The sequence below is a fragment of the Haplochromis burtoni genome, unplaced genomic scaffold (assembly GCF_018398535.1).
Source record: "Haplochromis burtoni strain Fernald_Lab_line unplaced genomic scaffold, NCSU_Asbu1 Contig_1055, whole genome shotgun sequence".
NCBI classification, from domain to species: Eukaryota; Metazoa; Chordata; class Actinopteri; order Cichliformes; family Cichlidae; genus Haplochromis; species Haplochromis burtoni.
Genome location: NW_024583416.1, coordinates 61,313 through 81,590, shown reverse-complemented (window position 1 = coordinate 81,590; position 20,278 = coordinate 61,313). Strand labels below are relative to the sequence as shown.

The following is a 20,278-nucleotide window of genomic DNA, read 5'->3' as shown; positions in this document are numbered from 1 at the left end:
GAAACAAACTGGGTGTGCTTAATTCGCTTTGTAGTGCAGACCCAGTTATTCTCAGTGTGATTTCATCAGTTCAACCGGTTCGACCAGTCTGACCAGTCTGTTTTATTGTTGCAGCATTTCCAAGATGGCCGCCGTGCACAGCAGCACATTGAGAGCTCCTGGAAACAGCTGGAGTCTGTAAGTGACCTTTGCCCCTGCCCACCAACACACTGTCCCCACCCCAAACTCTGTAAAAGCGGAAACTTGTTTGGACTGTTTATTTTTGTTTGTTTGTTGGTTTTTTTACTTATTTTTCAGAGTAAGCGGCGGTTCGAACGTGACTGTAAAGAGGCGGAGCGAGCTCAGCACGTCTCCGACAAAATCGACCTGGACAATAAAACGGATGGCGAGAAGGTCAGAACACTAAGCTCTTGTCAGGGGGAGTGTGGGCGAAGCTTGAGCACCCCTGCAGTGATATGATTGGACTTTATTTATCAACTATGACCCAGGGGTTAAATAAAACAGCTGATTGTGGTCCATTTTAATCCCTAACATCATACTTAGTCCTGTCTGTCTGCCTGTGTCTCTCTCTGTTTGTCCGTCCATCACAGCGCTGCTCTCTGAAGGTGCGTCTCTTCTTCACTGATAAGCATATTTTGAGTCGTCTCTCGTTGGCAATCGTCGGTGTGAAAGTTTTTTCTGTTTTCAGGCTCGTCAGACAGCTCAGCAGAAACAACAAGCTGCTGAGGAGTCCAGGAAAGACTACGTGACAAGTTTAAACCAGTTTAACCAGGATCAGCACCAGCACTACCACACACTGGTACCAGTAATTTACCAGGTAGGACTTCCTGTTATGCAGTGATGTCATCAGTGAGTGTGGCGATGTGTACTCAGGCATGTGCCTCTGCCCTGCAGCGTATCCAGGACATGGAGGAGCGGCGGATCGAGAGGATTGGGGAGGCGATGCGTTCATTGGCCGAGGCTGAGAGAAAAGTTCTTCCTGTTGTGAGCCGCTGTCTGGACGCCATGATGGAAGCTGCTGAAAGCATACAGCCAAGAAAGGTGAGAGTCCCAGGACTTCGCCCACAGAACCAAACACCTGATTTAGATTAGGCTAATTTGGCCTGAAGGTTATTTCCATGTACACATCTGGATATCTAGTTTTCTCCCTAGAAGTTCCGATGTGACCGTGTTGATGTCCTTGAGTCCATCGACCCTTCAGACTGAATTTGGTTAGATGAGTAAACTCACAGGAAACACGCCAGCGAGCATGGCGGGTGGAAAGGGAATATCTAACGCCACCATCTGGCCAGGTTGCGTGCTGAGTTTGCACGTGTCTCTGGGTTCTCCGACTTCCACTCTGGTTTTGTCTGTTCCAGAAGTCCTGTGCTTTGTTCTGATGCAGCTTTTCAATCCTAACCCAATTCTGCCACGCTCTTCTTAGAAGAGAGGCTTTCTCCTTCCAAACAGCCACACTTGTTTAATCTCAAAATGTTGATTATGTCCATCTGGTTCTGTTCAGTGAGAGAAATGTTTCATCATCATCAGGTGACGTCTTCAGTCTCAGCTGACTGCAGGTTTCAACCTTATAAACAGGACATTTGCACAATGACTGACACTAGCAGCACTAAATGAACGATGGGCTGTGAGGTCAGTTTATGATCATGTACCATTCACAGAGAGTTGGGGAATGGCTGCAATCACAGCATTGTAAGATGGTGACAGATGTACCCTTAGGCCCCCTCCTGGATACAGAGATCAAGGTCAAGGTAACTTTATTTATACCCATAGGCAAGGTAAATTTGCTTTACAGACAAAATGATAGCATTTGGCATCCCTTCAAAAACAAACATACCTAATAAAGATATAAACCTCCCTGTAGCACATATATAGTAATTTAATATTTCGAATCAAAAACAGTTCTTATTTAATTCAGTGACAGCAACGGGGACAAAGCTATTTTTATAAAGCTTTGTCCTGCATCTCGGACATAGAAACCTCCGTCCTGAGGGAAGAAGCTGAAATTCACCCCTTAGAGGATGGGAACCATTTTTAAGGATTGATAAAGCCATCCTCTGTACCTGCTTGGAGTACAGGGAGGCTAAACAAGACTGTGGCTCACCTATCAGACGACTGGACCATCTCACTATCTGATTCAGAGAGTTTTTCTCTGTGACAGAGGTCTAACCGAACCATGCCACTAAACAAAAGGACAAAATAAAAGAACGAAACTGTTCTAAAAGTCTTTTAATTAAAATATGGGGCTGTATTGTATTAAAAGCCGAAGAAAAGTCAATGAAAAGAAGTCTTGCAAAAGTCCCTTTACTGTCTACAGTTTAAGAATCAGATTTAGTAAAGTCAAAAGTGCGTCCTCCGCTCCTCTGTTGGGCCTGTATGCAAACTGCATTGGATCCAGCTGATGTTCAGTCTCTTTCATAATCACATTTCTGATGATTTTTTTCAAAGACTTTCATGACAACTGAAGTGAGGGCAACAGGCCTGAAGTCGTTTAGAATTGTTGGACGACTAGATTTAGGGACAGGAACCACGACTGCTTCTTTGCAAAGAGAGGGCACATGTTGTGTTTGCAAGGATTTATTCAAAATAACCTGAAATATAGGACTGAGTTCGTCAGCACAAGATTTAATTAGGCGGCCACTAATATTATCAGGACCCTGGCTCTTGTTCACATTGACTGTATGAAAGGCCTTTTTAACATCGCTGAGTTCAATAATAAAGTGCTGAGTGTCTCTCAGTTTCTGTTTCAGTTCCCAAATATCCTCGCTAAAATCAGAAGAACTAAAACGAGCATAAAACATATTTAAAGCGTTTGCAAAATCTCTGTCTGAATTAAACCATCTAAAATGACCTGACTGCTGCTCTGAGGATTTTGAAACCCTGCTATGGTTTTCATACAAGTCCAGGCAGACCCAAAATTTTTTGCAGCACATTTGCTTTCAAGAAGGTTTTTGTAGCTCTGTTTTGCTTTCAAGAGCTCAATTTTCAGGTCCTTGGTGGCTGTCTGAAAATCAGTAACAGCCCCCTCTTTAAAGGCCTGTCTCTTTTTCCTTAAAGAGGATTTGACGCTTTTAGTGACCCATGGCTTATTGTTAGCGTAGACTTTAACGCGCTTACGGGGTATAATCATGTCTTTACAAAATATTGCATAAGAGCTAGTAACATCCACCAAAGCGTCGAGATCATCTCCACAAGACTGAATAAAAACTTCCCAATCTGTACACTTAAAACATTCCTGCAAGGTAAGCACAGATTCTTCTGACCATATGTCAACATCCTTAGTCTTTGTCTTCTCTCGTTTTAAGACAGTTTTATAGATGGGCAGGAGATGCACACAGTTATGGTCAGAAGATCCCAGAGGAGGAAGCGGGAGGGATTTATAAGCATTCTTCACTGATCCGTAACAAAGGTCCAATATTTTATCCCGTCTGGTAGGACAGGATACATATTGATACAGATTGCCCAAAGTTGATTCAAGAGAGACATGGTTAAAGTCCCCCATTATAAAGTTTGGGCGTCAGGAGAGAGTGCCTGCAGCTTCTGCACTACGTCTGAGATGATGCTGCAGGTGGAGGGGGGGTGAGCCCTGAATGTAAGCTATGGTAATAAAAAGTTGTGGAAACTCACGAGGGAGATAAAAAGGGCGCAGTGACACGGATAAAAGTTCAACATCTGGTGTACAAATACACTCTCTAACAGTCACAGCGCTACAGTAACGTTTGTTCACATACAAGCATACTCCCCCTCCTTGAGATTTCCCTGTTACCCGTGCATCCCGATCCCGGCGAAAGGGAGCTCCAAAACCGTCAACTGAAAAATCGGCATCCTGGTCCAGCTCCGTCGGCCATGTCTCGGAAAAAGCCATCACTCAGCTGTCCCTGAAGTCTTTCTGGAACCTGACGTTTCCCTGGAGTTCATCCAGCTTGTTCCTAAGAGACTGAACATTTCCAAGGATAACAGAGGGCAGGGGAAACCGACTGACCTGTTGTCTCCTCAGACGCAATTTAACACCTCCACATCTCCCTCTTTTCCTCTTCTCACTCGTTCTGTTAGAGTCTCTATGTATAAAATCCGGCATACATGAGGTGAGGTCCTTACCATCATACGGTAAGTTAAGTTGTAACAGCTCGTCGCGGGAGTAAACAATCCTCAGCTGACTCACGGCCTCGCCCACATCATCGGAAACAAGCCAGCACAGTAGAAATCCAACCACAATGAAGAAAAAAGAATCCATGATGTTCTCACTGTTGTGGAGCGTCACTTTGTAAGAAAACTGTCACTTCCTTCAACCAAAACACATGCCAGCGATAGAAACAAAAAGAAACGATAAGAACTTAAAAACGTAAAAACTTAGGATGCCAAGCTCTCACTCACTGCCGGTCGCTGCGTGCGCATGCGCCCTGGTCTTTCCCTTTTCACGTAAATGGCCTCCTTGACTCAGCCCTCAAACCAGCGTTCCTCCCTGTCCAGGATGTGTACATCCTCATCCTTGAAAGAGTGTCCACTGGCCTGTAGGTGTAAATAGACTGCATGGCCTGACGAGGTAGCTTTTCTGTGTTGTAGCCAGAGGTTGTTTGGTTTCCCCGATGTATAAATCCTGGCAATCCTCCTGCACTTAACAGCGTACACCATGATCCTTGGGGTGGACCAGTTTTTGGCGCAGCGTGTTTTGAGTGTTTAAAGTTCCCGGCTTTGACAAAAGTCCAGCTTTCTTACTGTGCTGTCATGAATTTTGACCTTTAACCTTCTAACTGAGGTGCGGGAGGGTGTGCATCTGCAGATATGTTTCTAATGAAGGAGCTCCAAAATGTGCCTTCATAAACACGCCAATATGGGATGTAAAGGTCAAAGGTTAGCTGATGTTATGTGGTGAATGTCCTTTCAGGACACCCGTCAGGTGGTGGAGGTGTATAAATCAGGATTTGACCCCCCGGGTGATGTCGAATTTGAAGACTACAGCGCCACCATGAGGCGGAGCATCTCTGAATCCAGTTACCTCGACAACCGGACAGAGGAGCGGAGACAAAGCAGAAAGCTGTGGCCCTTCATCCGAAAAACCAAGGTATACGCGCGCACACACACACACACACAAGGTGCAGATGAGACACACCTGGAGGAATCACCTGGCTGTACTCAGGTCCTTTTCTCTCTTTTCAGTTGCTTACCCTCCTGTCCTCCCCCCGCCAGCCTCCACCCCCACCCCCAACCTCTCCTTCACCCGGGGGCATGGCCAACAGTCCCCAGTCCCCACCCACAGCCACCCGAGAACCAATCACACAGCGGCTGAATGACCTCATGACCTCTGGCTACAGAACCAGGAAGCAGTGTCTGCGCAGCCTCAAGAGAGGGGTACAAGATGTACTACATACTGTACTACATGAAATAATATGTTATATCTTAAATACTATAACACATATTGGAGTCCAGCTGCTGTGAGGTTTACACCACCAACTAAAGTCATATTTATGTCTCTGTGATGGTTAATCCAGCAGCATGCACTTTAATCTACGTGATATTTTAATGCTACAATATTATAATCATCATCATTATTATGTTTATAATTGATGAAGAAACCAAATGACACTCAGATGTTTATTTGATTGCCAAATAATAATAATGGATTGGATTTATATAGCACTTTCAAGGCACCCAAAGCGCTTTACAATGCCACTATTCATTCACTCACTGGTGGAGGCAGCTACGGTTGTAGCCACAAGCTGCTCTGGGGCAGGCTGACAGAAGCGAGGCTGCCATATCGCGCCATTGGCCCCTCTGGCCAACTCCAGTAGGGTAACGTGTCAAGGACACAGCGACCAGGACAGAGAGCCCGGGGATCGAACCGGCGACCTTCCGGTTATAGATGCGCTTCCCAACCCCCCTGAGCCACGGTCGCCCCTAGCAGCTTTAAAACACTGATTCTCTAAAAAAATAAAAAATAGTTTCAAACACATTGATCACAAATTTCTAAATTGTTTGAGTTTTTATGACTAATAATTGTGTTAGGCACTGTCTACTACGTACTGTTTCCTACACTAACTGCTGCAGTGCAAGCTGTTGTGCACGCACACACAGTCGCCTGGCACATTCATGATGACATCTGTTGTCTTTCTTCCTGCTCGCCTCTTTGACCGGACAGCTGTCACTCAAACTGGTCAGTATCTCACCTGTCAGAGACGTCCAGGTGTGTTTGAGCCTTCGACTTACTGATGTTTAACGAGTGTGTTGATGCTGCAGGGCTCGAGTCCGGCCGACTGCAGCCATCTTCCTCCTGAACAGAGACGCAAGAAACTTCAGGGCCGCATCAATAACATCAACCAGGAGATCCAGAGAGAGCGCGAGCAGAGGTGACACACACACAGACACGCACACACAGACACAGCACACACAGACACCACACACACACACACAGACACACACACAACACACACACACACAGACACGCACACACACACACACACACAGACACCACACACACACAACACACACACACACCCACACACACACAGACACACACACAGACACACACAGACACACACAGACACACACACACACACAGACACACACAGACACACACACACAGACAGACACACACAGCACACACACACAGCACACACACACACAGACCACACACACACACACGACACACAGACACACACACAGACACACACACACACACACTCTCACACACACACACAGCACACACACACACAGACACACACACACAGACACACACACACACACACACACACACACAGCACACACACACACACAGAAACACACACACAGCACACACAGACACACACACACACAGCACACACACACACAGCACACACACACACAGCACACACACACACAGCACACACACACACAGCACACACAGCTACACACACACACACACACAGCACACACACACACAGACACACACACACAGACACACACACACAGACACCACACACACACACAGACACCACACAGACACACACACACAGACACACACACACAGACACCACACAACACACACACACACACACAGACACACACACACCACAGCACACTCACACACAGCACACACACAGACACACCACACGACACACACACACGCACACACACAGACACACACACACACACACACACACACACACACACACACAGACACACACACACAGACACACACACACAGACACACAGACACACACACACAGACACCCACACACACGGACAGACACCGCGCACACAGAGACGCACAGACACACACACACAGACACCCACACACATGGACAGACAATGCGCACACACAGACACCCACACACACACACACAGACACCGCGCACACAGATACAGACACACACACACACAGACACCGCGCACACACAGACACACACACTGATCTGATTCCATTTTCTGTTCAACTCAGTGTTATTTACACAGCACCACATCACAGCAGCACTCTTACAGTACAAGTCACAGTATGAGGTGGTGACTTAGCTAGCGCACAAACGTTATTAGCGCTACCCACGAATAACTTGAAACAACTCTCTTATTCGCTCACCATATAAAACAAGAATTACACTCCAAACATGTTAAATAAGTATCAACTTTACATAAATATATGTAGTGCTTGTATATTGCTCTCACCTGAAACACAGCAAAACAGTTCAGTGTTATTGACGGCTTCCATTACAATAAGTTACTTTTGTGAGGGATTATTTTGCCAGTCACCCGTTTGACCCGCCACTGCCACCTACTGGCGAACCTAAATATCGCCTCATTTGCTCCCACCTAAACATCACATCAGGTGGGAGCAAATGAGCTTTTCGCTCTGTGCTATGATGCAAACTAGTGTCACAACAAATAGCAAAAAAGATGATATGGGGGGGCGCTGTACATGAACACACAAGGAACGCATCTCAGACTTGTTCTTGATGCTCAAAATACTTGGGGTGCCACACCTCCATATTTTTTAGATCTATAAAAAAAACTTGTGAGACTTTATCAGAGGTGTGAGCATCACAGCAGATCTCTTTGTGTCACTGAGGATAAAACAGAAAAACGTGAAGCAGATTTTCCTGGCCTGGCTTTTTATAGCAGATAACCAATATTCTGCAGTAGAACAAAAACAGAAGAAAACCATGAATCAACATGTGAACATGACCTGATGCTGCTGAAGTGAAGCAGAGCAAAGTTACAGAGGTTTGATTACACTGTAAAATGTAATTCTAGATGTTTGTTATTGTAACATATTATTCTATATCAGTTTGATGATAGATGACTGAAGTTGTTGTTATAGCACAAAATTACAAGTTAAAAATGTCCCAATTACACCAAAAAAAGCTCACTTGAAAACTCATGTCCAGCTAAATCAGCAACTTATGTGAACTTGACAATATGGGGAAGTTGAGCACAGCAGGATTCAAAACTGCCTCATGTGACTGCTATCGAGGTATCGAGGTGCATCATGGGGAATTGGCGGTTAACGACATGCTCACTTTACTTGGACATTTTCTAATCGTCTTCTTTGGAATCTGCTTTCAAGGTGAGTAACATTGGTTATAATTACAAGGAAAGAGAGCTACAAAAGTTGGAACATGTTTTGAATTTATGGCATGTGTGTTTTTCTCTTTTACCAAAATCTTTGCTTTAGCTAATATAACTTTAGCCGACAAGGTCCAGCTTGTGTGTCATGACCACACTTAACCTAATAAACTGAAATATGGCCTTTTTATGGGTAGCACTGACCAAATCAAAAGTATTGTGCCGCTAGCTTTAAGGTTGTACACTCAACCACTGTTGCGATATTAGCAAGCTAACTCAGCTAATTAATATAGCTTATTTCACATTGTCTCTGTACTTGTAAATTTCTTTGAAGTTCACAGGCTGTTGTATTTTGGTGGAAGTTCATTTTGGCAATATTTCCAATAACTGGCTGGGTTCAAAAAGAACTATTTGGCAGGACTCCTGTGCTTGTTGTTATCTGTTTACTCCTATGTAATCACTTAAGTTGTTATTTACTGCTGCATGCTAAGCTGTGAAAGTGCATTGAGGACTGAGACAAAATATGATCTACAAACCAGCATTATATTAGTTTTTTATCAGATAGTCCTCCAGTGTGTTTATTTCTTGCAGTAATTATATTGTGCAGTTATTTCTTACCCTGAAATGCTTAATGCTTAACAACAGATCCATTTTAACTTATTTTTGAACTCTTGTGATCAGTTTGACCAAATTGTGTGAGTTTCCATACTAAAAGGGCTGTAGTGATAAAATAATTGGCATGAGAGACACTGATTTTTGGAAGTCCCTTGGGTTGTTTCTGATTTTTTTTTTGTTTGCATAATTTAACTTTTAATTTAACTGCATTCCCCGTATTGTAACAAAACTAACATTGTTTATATGTCAGAAAATTAGCAAACAGCATAACATACAATACAATTATAACATATATTTTTATTTTACTTATTTTAGATCTGTGAAGCCAAACTTGATGCCGGGCATTTGTTCTTGCCAATGGAGTCAAATGGTAAGTTACCTTTTGTGGGTTTATTTTCATACTGGAAACACCACAGATTATATTGTAATTTAATAGCTCTGTAGAACAAATGATATAACGATTGTAGTGTCAGGGTACTTTATTTTCACAGGTCTAGATGATCACATCTGTTTTTGTCATTTAAATGAGGTGGACTTGCAAACTTTGCACTTTTCTGTGGAAATTGCTGTCCACTTCCCTGCACATACACAGAATGTGGACAGTATTTCAGATCTAAAAAAGCCTTACAGGTTAATTTAAGAGATCATGTGGTCACAGAAGGAGTATGTAATGGACTTGCTGGCTTTAATGTAAAAAGCCTGTTGTGTAACTTTGAGGCAGTATATTGCTCATCAAGGTAAACATCTGAGGAATAAGAAAATTGTTACTTTTAATCAGTGTTCTTTTACATCCCACATTTACTAAAGTTTTACATCACATAAGAGTTGTTTTTACACTCATTCTACTTTAAAATATTTCAAGACAGAACTTATTGTTCACTGAACGGCAGGTAAAGTGCATCTTTTTGTTTGTTTGCTTTTGTGTGTTTGTGTTTTCTCTAATGGGCCTCAGATGATGGTTTGCTTAAATTTGAGTCTCAAAGCATTTAAAAAAAATTCTGCCTGTACTCCCCACTAGGGCTGGGCAAAGCAATGATTTTCCTAATTGATGAATCTAGCGATTAATTTTTCAATCCAATTCGATTTCGATGAAAAACACAAATTTCTTCATTTGAACACCTTATAATAATAAATAATTGCAAATTTTGCAAGTTATGCATTGGAGATTTAATAAAAACAAAATCCACAATGAAATTGTAGTACAATCTTCTGTTTTTAACAAAAAATTAAATGTTGTGCAAAACAAATATGAATAAAGGAACTAATAGGAAAAAATTAATAAAATATAAACAGCAGCAATGGCGTCTTTGAACAAATAAAACGTAACATTCACTTTGCTCTCTGCAAAAAAAGTGCTCTTTGTTAACAAAATATCCATTTTGCTGCCTTCTCTCCTATTTCTGTGTGTGTGTGTTCAATCACGTTCATCACATGAAGTAGTTATGCATTGGAGTGGAGGAATGTTGGCATTTCTACATACTCAGCAGTCAGGCTTGCCCTTTTTTTGGTGACAGTGTTTCCAGCAACTGAAAAAGCCTTTCAGATGGTGTTGATGTGGCAGGTACAGCCAGATATGATTTGGCTAAAGTTGCCAGTGTGGGGAATCTTGTTGCATTATTCTTCCACCATGTAAGGGGGTCATTATCCCTTGGAATAGGGGCTTCCCCAAAATACAACAGTACTTCTTTCCTCACCGCCTCATTTTCTCCATCCCGACCCTGGTCAGTGTTTTCATTACAGTCTTCCTCCTCAGAATCTGTACCCAACAAAGTGTCCAACGCAGACCTCTTCTTCTTCGTCGGGGGACTCGCTGAGGCTTCCTGTCCCACATGTTCCTGCTGCAACTGTGATCTCTGCTCCCTTTTGAGATCAAGTGCCTCCCTCTGTACTCTTACTTGCAGTTTCAGAGCATCTTTTTGAGAAAGGAATTTCAGTTCATGAAAACGTGAATCGAGGGCAGCAGCAATGAGTGACACATTTTTTTTCCATCTGCTTGAAATGCAGATACCTCTGGCTGCCACCTATACAAGATTTCCTCTTCTGCACAGTTCTGGAAAGAGTTCACTGCAGCAGAATCAAATGATTTGTTTTGGGTGGATTTCAGGAGACCTTTCAGCAGGGTGGAAGAACAGAGACTGTGACATAAGACTGTCCACTAAGAACATTAGTGGCTTGCTCATAAGGCTTGAGCACCTCCTTCAATTCATCCAGAAGAATCCACTGATCACTTTTCAGATCTAGGTACTGTTTCCCATGCTATGTGACTTTTGGATCTGAAAGCGTCGCAACCACTGGCCATCTCTGTTCCAACAGACGTTCAATCATGTAGTATGAACTGAACCATCTGACAGCGACATCCTGGATTAGTTTATGCTCAGCTGTACCCATCAGTTTTTGCTTCTGCTTAAATTTGGTGCTAGCTGGCTCACTTTTCCTGATGTGCTTTACAAAGCCCTGTGCAGCTGATAGTGCCTTATCAATCTTGGGGTCTTTCAGTGCATGGTTTACAACCAGTTGCAGTGTATTCCCGGCACACCGATAGGACACCACTCCAAACTTCTCTTTCAGGATGTGGAGAGCTGCAACTATGTTACTTGCATTATCATGCACAATGGCAAGGACATTATGCAAGGAAATGTGGAATTTTTCTGCCACCTTCTCCACCCAGGAGGCAAGGTTTTCTGCAGTGTGGCGCTCTTCAACTGGCAGTGTTGCTAAATTGAAGGAGAGAAGATCACACACAGCACACAGATGAATTTGAATAATTACAAAATAATTATATGGAAAGCATAATATCAAAATAATTTGATAAGGGTCTGGTTGAGATATATGTAAATAAAAATATAAACCATGTATGTGCCTTACTGTTATGCCATGTGCCTTCATAGCATAACAGTAAGAGATTAATGATAATCACCAATGTTGAACATTCTATGATATGCAGCCATCGTGTTATTACATTACAAAAAAGCAAATCAAAGTAGTACAGGACTAAGCAGCAAGCAGACAAAAACAGAAATGTGCCCCCCCAAATGCAGACAAAATGAGTCTCAATGAGGATGCTTAAGTTGGACCTTACTATTGCTCTAGGTCTTATGGAAGAATATTTACAAAAGATAACGTTTAAACAGCCATAGCTGATGGCACCTTTACTCGTGTAATGCTTTCTAGTCATTAGATGGCATAACTTTGACCTATAAGATCAAGCTGGAGAAGCAATACGTATAAAAAATAAGTTCAAATAGGATGAAAGACATTAAACTTGACAAATCAAGAGTTCGTTGTCCTTTTGCTTTTGCAAGCACTTTAACAATGTTGTAATAGTGTCCACGACACCTGCGTTTAGCAGGTGGTGCATTATTCTTGTTAACATTTTTCCTCCGGCCAATTCGCTGTGTCACATTTTTGTCTTTCGCCGATTCTCATAATCAGCCTGCGTGCATTCCGACTCATTTTGCCAGCATGGGCCACAAATAAAAACCAACTAAACAGCAGCTGCTATATGTTACTGCTAAGCAGCTTAAATGAGTTTTGCATTTACGGAGGTTGGGTGTTTATCTCTGTGTCTATGAGTGAGTGTACGTCTACGTGGGGGGGCAGGGGTCTGGATGAATTAAAGGGTAAAAACCAGCGTTAGTAAAAAAGTTGAAAACTTATGGTGGTTTGTCCTTTTCAGAAGCTGCTCCTGGATGCCGTCATTTGACGTGCTGGTGCATAGACGTTGTGCTTTTATGATAGGCCATTTCCACCTTACAAAGCCGGCAAACGACTGAATCACTTCCTTTTCTGTTAAAATATCCTGTAGAACTGCGTGTTCGGGTGGAGTGATTTAAGTTGAATGCGGCTGCCTCACTCCTGTTGCCGCTACTCGCTGCCGCCATGTCTGTTTTGAAAGTGACGACGCATCGACGCACATTTTTTTACCTCGACGTATTTTCGTCTCAGCCCTGCTCCACACCCCTCATCTTCCATTGGTCAGGTTGAAGCAGAATTTGCCTGTCTTACATCTGTTGACCTGAAAGGGTCCCTATTTGCTGGGCTTAACCAATATGGAGAGGTTCATGGAGATGTACAAATCCAAGAGCGACATAGGAGGGCTAACTAGGCTCATAAAATGCCTCGATGATAATGTAAGTGTTCAACTGCTAAATGTTCTCCTTTGTTTAAGTTTAGGTTATCCAGTTCAACTGATGAACTCATTCAAAGAAAGCTGATAAGTAAAGTCTGTCATCATATTTCACAACTGGACATTTAGTGTGGTAACTTTGACAGAATCTGTGTATATTGGTGGTAGGTTGGATTTCATATTCTACTTGAATGTCCTGTGAAAGCCTGATTCACAATCTCCAATAATAATCATGTATTGATGGAATTATGTAGCAAAAAGCTGTGTTGGAGCTGCTTCATAAACACTGTTTAAAAAGTTTTTTGTTTTCTTTTTGACTTCTTTGACCAGAGCCCTACACAAAGGAAGAGCAGAGAGGACCTCATCTTCTAAAGGAAGATCCCTCACACACTCTCAAGACTGTGAAGGTTAGCATTGTTTCTTTTAGTAAATTCAATAATTACAGCACCACAGTGAATTTTAAATGAAACAATCAAGATGTGATTAAAGTGCAGACTTTCAGCTTTAACTCAAAGGGTTAACTCCCTCCTCCCTGTAGATGCCACATGATAACATGTATGCTTTTCCTCACCAAATGTGTTATTACGAGATCTGTGACACTGGATTTGGTCTGGGTTTCAGAGAAACTAACTGACAAACTAGCATTTATATTCTTAGTTTCTTGTGTTTATTCATGTCTTCACCAGGGTCTTTGACATTTCGCTGCTGTACTGTTCTGCTTTGTGTTTGATTTCTCACATTGTATATTTTAATGCCAGAGATATTAGGATATTTAAGGGGTTGCAGTGGCTGCTACAGCTGTGGGGGGCAATACTTTGGTGAAATGTCCTGGACCCTGGAAAAGAGACTGTGTAAACTGGGTAAGCAATTAAAGGTTACTGGACAGCTGGGTAAAGGTGGATGCTGATATTCAGTGCCAGTTATGCAACCTGTCCAGCCATGTCTATATGCTCTTTTTTCATGCTGTTAATATAAGGGGAAAAAATAAACTCTTACTGATTAAAGAAGCATGGTCTGTGGAGCCACATTCTGATCCTGTAGTTTAGCTCCAGTTTGCCCATTTCATGTATTCTCAGTCACATTTGGCTCAGAGCACAGCCAATATTTCGAATAAGTAAATTTAAATTTACATTTTTGTTTGCATTCTGCAATTGAAGACATGCTCTGTTATTTATGAACATGGTCTTTGTTTAAAGCAAGAAATGGATTTGTAACATGGTGTTGCACATCTCATTCTGAAAAAACTTTACAACTAATAAGTGTTACCCAAAGCCAATCAGCATCATCCAAAGCATCAGTATGGCTCTTCTTCTATTGTGTATTTGTAATTGTGTATATTATTTTTTTGTCTTTGAACCCTTTCATAGCTGACGGGTATTGAAGACACATTTACTAAGAGGATGAAAGTTGGCATTGTGATGGTGAAAGAAGAAGACATCATCGATGTGTTGGTTGTCCTTGAGGCGGCAGTAATCCTGTCTAATCTGAGGGATGTCTCGAGTGCCATTTCCATGCCGATGGGCCTTCTTTTTGCCCTCAACATAGACTATCCAAAGGAACTTAAGGACACCTTTTGAAGTCATTCAGAACATCCTATTGAACATTGGTGGAAGGCAGTGCTCCTCACTTGTGCATGGTCTAAGAAACAGACTCTTGCGGAAAGCCATGCAGAACTGTAATTGTATGCTCACAGCATACAATTGCCTTAGTGTTAAGGACAGTTTTTATTTTACTGTTTGTGTGTTTTTTATACTTGCAAGCTCCCATTTTCACTTTTGTATATCAATAAATGACCAGACTGCATTCCAGATTAGACAATCACTCCATTGTTCATGGTTTAAGAAACTTATGTGAACAGCAATACAATGGTGGACTCTGCACATGCTTATCTTATGCAAGTCAGTAGTTTTTCCTTTGTTTTGCAATTGAGCAGACTCAAACGATGTTTCTGAAATATTCATATTATCAAATGTTTCAGAAGCATGAACTCATTTTCAGAGCAATTGGTTCTGTGGAATTTGTTGCAGTTGTAAATGAAGACAAATACAAGAGTTTGATGTCTTAGTTGTTATAAACTGATCTTTACTGTCACTTAACAGTAAAGGTTTTGTACTATTTTAATATTTCATGTTTTATGCTAACAGGTGTGCCTGAGCACAATGAAGTTTAAACATTTTGCAAATGTAAAGAATAATTTTTCTAATATAGCAAGTGTCCCGTTGATACATTACAATAATGCAGACTTTATGTTGTTAATTTTAACAGTTTTTATCTCATCCTGTTGAAAGTCTGATGAGTTCATACCATGGTGAGGATTCTGTTGACCAGCTGTCCACAATTCACAAGAATCGCTACTGCTTCTAGAGTATTGTTCAGAATTTATTCAAACTTAATCACCCAATCTGTCTTCACCCAAACTGGGCTCAAGACCAAGTTCAAATTTATTGTTTCACAGGGAGCAGCCTATGAGTTTTGATGGATTGTGAGCCTGATGAGCTATGTCACTGATTTTTCTGTTTCTCAGATGACTAAGATGGCACAATAAATGTTGAATGTTGGGTGCTCATGAGTAATTGTCTTGTCATGTTCTTAAAACAAACTTTCTGCATGAAATGATCAGATACACTTTAATGGAATCTGTGGGTTTTAATTTTTTTCTGTAAACAACAGAAAATTAATTTAAAGGATAGATATTTAAACCTGAGATCTAAGATAAACCTAACAGGTAGTTTTTAATTGTTCAGTAGTGCAATTAATCATTAATGTGATCTGAAATTGATTACAGCCCCTCTACTGTTTGCCAGCGCAGGTTTTGTAGAGCAAACTTTTCTAGTGCTCACACTTTTGCTGCTTCAGCGTCAGACGCATAAATCAGGAACACAGATCGAAATAATCCGCTGTGACCAGAAACAGAACTGAGCTGGACAGGATGACCTGGAAATGATCAGAGCTGAACTGGATCCAGCCCGATCCCATGTGAATCCATGATCCTGTTATGTTTTGTATCTGTCCCAATCTTTAACTGGACTCTGATCTGGTTCATGGCAGCCTATGATTGGGTGGATCCGATTCAGTGAGCAGGTCAAGTTCACAGAGTCTGTTACAATGGTAACTGATGGTAAGTTAATGCTCTCTTTGGAGGTTGATATCACAGTTTCAGCTGAACCTGTTCCCTGGATCAGCGAACCTCAGCAGAGTTTCATGTTTTTAGTGGCGCCAGAGGTGGAGCTAGCTCAAAGGAAGAACTGGGTCTGGAGCTGATCCAAAGTGCTGTCTCATTAGTGAGACGGGTGTTGGTCCTGGTGGGGGACTCTGTGCGTGTGTGTGCATGTGTGTTAATGGTTCTGTGTCATTTCAGGGACGCTTTGTTGAAGATGAGGGAGGTTTATGAACGAAGTCCTCAGATGGGCGATGCTAGCAGTTTGGAGCCTCGACTGGATGAAGTGAAGCAGAACCTGCACAGGCTGGAGGAGGAGCTGAGGAGGAACCAGGTCTCTGTAAACACATAGCACGTACACACATTATTTTATGACTTAGAAATTGGATTAGTGGGTGAAGAACCTATCGATAGGAAGCTCACTAAGCCAGAGGAGGATGTGCTAGTTAAAAGGCTCAGTTTTGCCACGACAGCAACAGAAACAGCAATAAGCATTACAAAAGTAACACAACCTGAAGCAGAGCAAATCAGGATGTGGGTTTCAGGGGCCTTCTCCAGTGCGAAATACCTCTTTCCAAAATCAGGCTGTGACGGGCAGCAGCGAGGGAGGGGGACGCACCTGAACAATCACGCCTCGCCGGCTTAAAGTCTGAACTGGGTCCTGTCGGTCTGTTGTTGTTAGTCTGTGTGACAGGAAAGCTTCGGCCGGTAGTACTGAAGATGCTGAAAAGTGTGAAACTGTGGATATTTCACAGTGGTGCTAGAACCTGGGATGGGGGCATGGCAGACGCGGTACTGGGCCAGCCAGGGGAGGAGCTGGGCCAAATGGTGGCTGAAATGGTGGCCACATAGAGGGAGCTGGTGGCAGTGTCTCGTGCTGCATGCAGACAACTGAGAGGCTGGCAGCTCAGTTTGGGTCCTGGCCACCGCCAGCACCCACACCCACCACCCTCGACCGCGTGGGAGTGGCTGACGTCCAGGCTGCTCCAGCACCCGTGCCAGCCCCCAGGATGAGACCACGCCCCGCCACACAGGCCATCATGTCCGACAAGGGGAGTCGCACCGGAGGAGGGAAAGCAAAGAAATACAGATTTGTAAAGGAAGCTCTAAAATATTCCAGCTGGGCCTTTATCAAATCAGTGATGATGGGACACTCTTTGGGGATGTTACTGATTTTGGGAAGAGAAGAATGATGGGTTGAAAAAAGAATAAAACAAACCGTCAACAGTGAATCCAAAACATTGTTCCACTTTCTCTAGGCTTAGTCCTGTAGGTTGGTCCTTGTGACGTCAGTTGTCTATTTCACATCATATGATGATCAATATTTGAAGAAGAAGCAACTCAAAGGGGGATGACCTGGGAGGAAGAAGATGAAGAACCCACCTGGATGATCTTCACAAACTTAAAGAATCAGAATTAGAATCAGAATACTTTATTGATTCCTAGGGGAAATGATTTTGGTTACAGTGCTCCAGTTTAACAGTAACAAAGACAGACACTACACTAAGTAAGAAATAGACACATCATATACAATGTATATACATGCATATGTGTGTGTGTGTGTGTGTGGAGTGGAGTGATGTCCTGCTGTGTTGGTGCGTTGCTTCCTTGGTGTTGTTGTCGCCTTGTGCTGGTGTGCTCGTCGTGGGTTGTCACTGTTGTGGTAGGTGTTTGTTCCCCGTTCCGATACTGTAGACACTGGTGCTGGTTGCTAATATGCCCCTGGATGGCATGCCGTGGCGCTGCGGTGGTCCCCTCCTCATGGATCCTACCCCTCGCGTCTGATGTATTGCATAGTATGTTTAGATCGAGGCCATGAAGGAACTCGGAATGTTTTTCAATTGCGATACTCCAAAATTAGATATCCAAGAAAGAAAGGAAAAGGACACGCGGGTCTGCCAATAAGTTCGGGCTCAAGCAGGGATAACGTCCGAGCACCAGCCGCCGAGGCTAAGTCAAACACACCCACACTCGCTCTCCAACAACGAAACCCTAACAACCATCTTTCTAGTGGACATCTTCCGTACCAGGCCTCAATCAACACGAGCCTAGGCACTACGTGTGACTTGTGTTGCTAAGTACCTATAGTGGTGCTGTAGAGCACTATCTAGCTCGGTAGTCAGTTGCCCACTTGTCGAAGATTGGTGTAGAGCTAGCGTGTATAACCTGATGTTAGTACTTTACTGTACTATTCCAATTCTCCAAAGAGGGCGTAGGTCTCGAATAGGTTGAGAGTAATGATCATACAGACTATTGTAACCATCACGCCTATAGTGTGTCTACCGTTGCCGAACTGGCTGTGTGTGCGTTTGCACATACAGCTCTGCACTTTGTCAGCAGTTAGTTTTGTTAGGCAATTACAGTTACTGTCACGATAGACCAAAGATGGCGCTACGTACACCACAAATTCATTGACGCTACATTTAAGCTACAACTTACCAATACAATCTTTAGATTAATTTTTTGTGTGATCCAATTTTCTTGTGTTTTTTGTACCATGCCTTCATCTTTTTATTTCTTTTCTTGTAGATGGATTTCAGGTGGTTTGGGTGTTTTTATTATATGTTCGTCGCTCTTAAGCTGGCGGACCCCGCATTGGCCTCCCTAGGGGGGTTGGGGAAGCGCATCTAATGCTACTCCACGCCGTGGACTACCGCTTTTTTCCTCCCTCCTGTCAGGTTCTCCTGTTTCTCCGACTTCCTTACCTGCCGGTTGTCCTCTTCATGTGTCCTCGGATGTCGCTGTCCATATGTTGCCGTCCGTGACACTGGCTAATTTACAACCCTCCATACAAAGGTCCATCAACCATTGGGCCCTTAATGGCAGCTGGCGGATGGTCCAATTTGGTGAAGTATTCCGTTGGGCCTCTTTCCTTTTGGCTCATCTAGCGAGCTAATACAAGCTCACTGCAGGTGGGCGCACACTAAAGGCGACAGCGCGGCCATGCATGAAGCAACAAAAAGCCTAAAAAAAAAAAAGTAGCAGCGGAGACACGTCTGGCACTGCGGGATTTGATTCCCTGCCGTTGTAGTGTGTTACTGATGGTGACCTTTGTTACTTTGGTCCCAGCTCTCTGCAGGTCATTCACCAGGTCCCCCCGTGTGGTTCTGGGATCTTTGCTCACCGTTCTCATGATCATTTTGACCCCACGGGATGAGATCTTGCGTGGAGCCCCAGATCGAGGGAGATTATCAGTGGTCTTGTATGTCTTCCATTTTCTGATGATTGCTCCCACAGTTGATTTTTTCACACCAAGCTGCTTGCCTATTGTAGATTCACTCTTCCCAGTCTGGTGCAGGTCTACAATACTTTTCCTGGTGTCCTTCGAAAGCTCTTTGGTCTTGGCCATGGCGGAGTTTGGAGTCTGACTGTTTGAGGCTGTGGACAGGTGTCTTTTATACAGATGATGAGTTCAAACAGGTGCCATTCATACAGGTAACGAGTGGGGGACAGAAAAGCTTCTTACAGAAGACGTTACAGGTCTGTGAGAGCCAGAGATTTTCCTTGTTTGAGGTGACCAAATACTTATTTTCCACCCTAATTTACGAATAAATTCTTTACAAATCCTACCATGTGGATTCATGGATTTTTTTTTCACATTCTGTCTCTCACAGTTGAAGTGTACCTCTGGTGCAAATTACTGACCTCTGTCATCATTTTAAGTGGGGGAACTTGCACAATCGGTGGCTGACTAAATACTTTTTTGCCCCACTGTGTGTGTGTTGTGTGTGTGTGTGTGTGTGTGTGTGTGTGTGTGTGTGTGTGTGTGTGTGTGTGTGTGTGTGTGTGTAGATATATATATTATAATATATATAATATATATATATATAATATATATATATATATATATA

General features: G+C 43.0%; 1 protein-coding gene across 1 annotated transcript in view; it reads left to right on the top strand.

The window, feature by feature from the left end:
* The window catches only part of LOC102310860 (formin-binding protein 1), a gene marked incomplete at its 5' end in the record, with an annotated part of 44,403 nt that overhangs the window by 5,295 nt on the left and 18,830 nt on the right, over nucleotides 1–20,278 (top strand). The window contains 10 exon segments of the mRNA XM_042216435.1: nucleotides 115–177; nucleotides 298–393; nucleotides 591–605; nucleotides 689–817; nucleotides 895–1,041; nucleotides 4,883–5,059; nucleotides 5,155–5,346; nucleotides 6,134–6,148; nucleotides 6,232–6,341; nucleotides 16,629–16,761. Of these exon segments, the coding sequence (XP_042072369.1) occupies nucleotides 115–177; nucleotides 298–393; nucleotides 591–605; nucleotides 689–817; nucleotides 895–1,041; nucleotides 4,883–5,059; nucleotides 5,155–5,346; nucleotides 6,134–6,148; nucleotides 6,232–6,341; nucleotides 16,629–16,761 (1,077 nt within the window).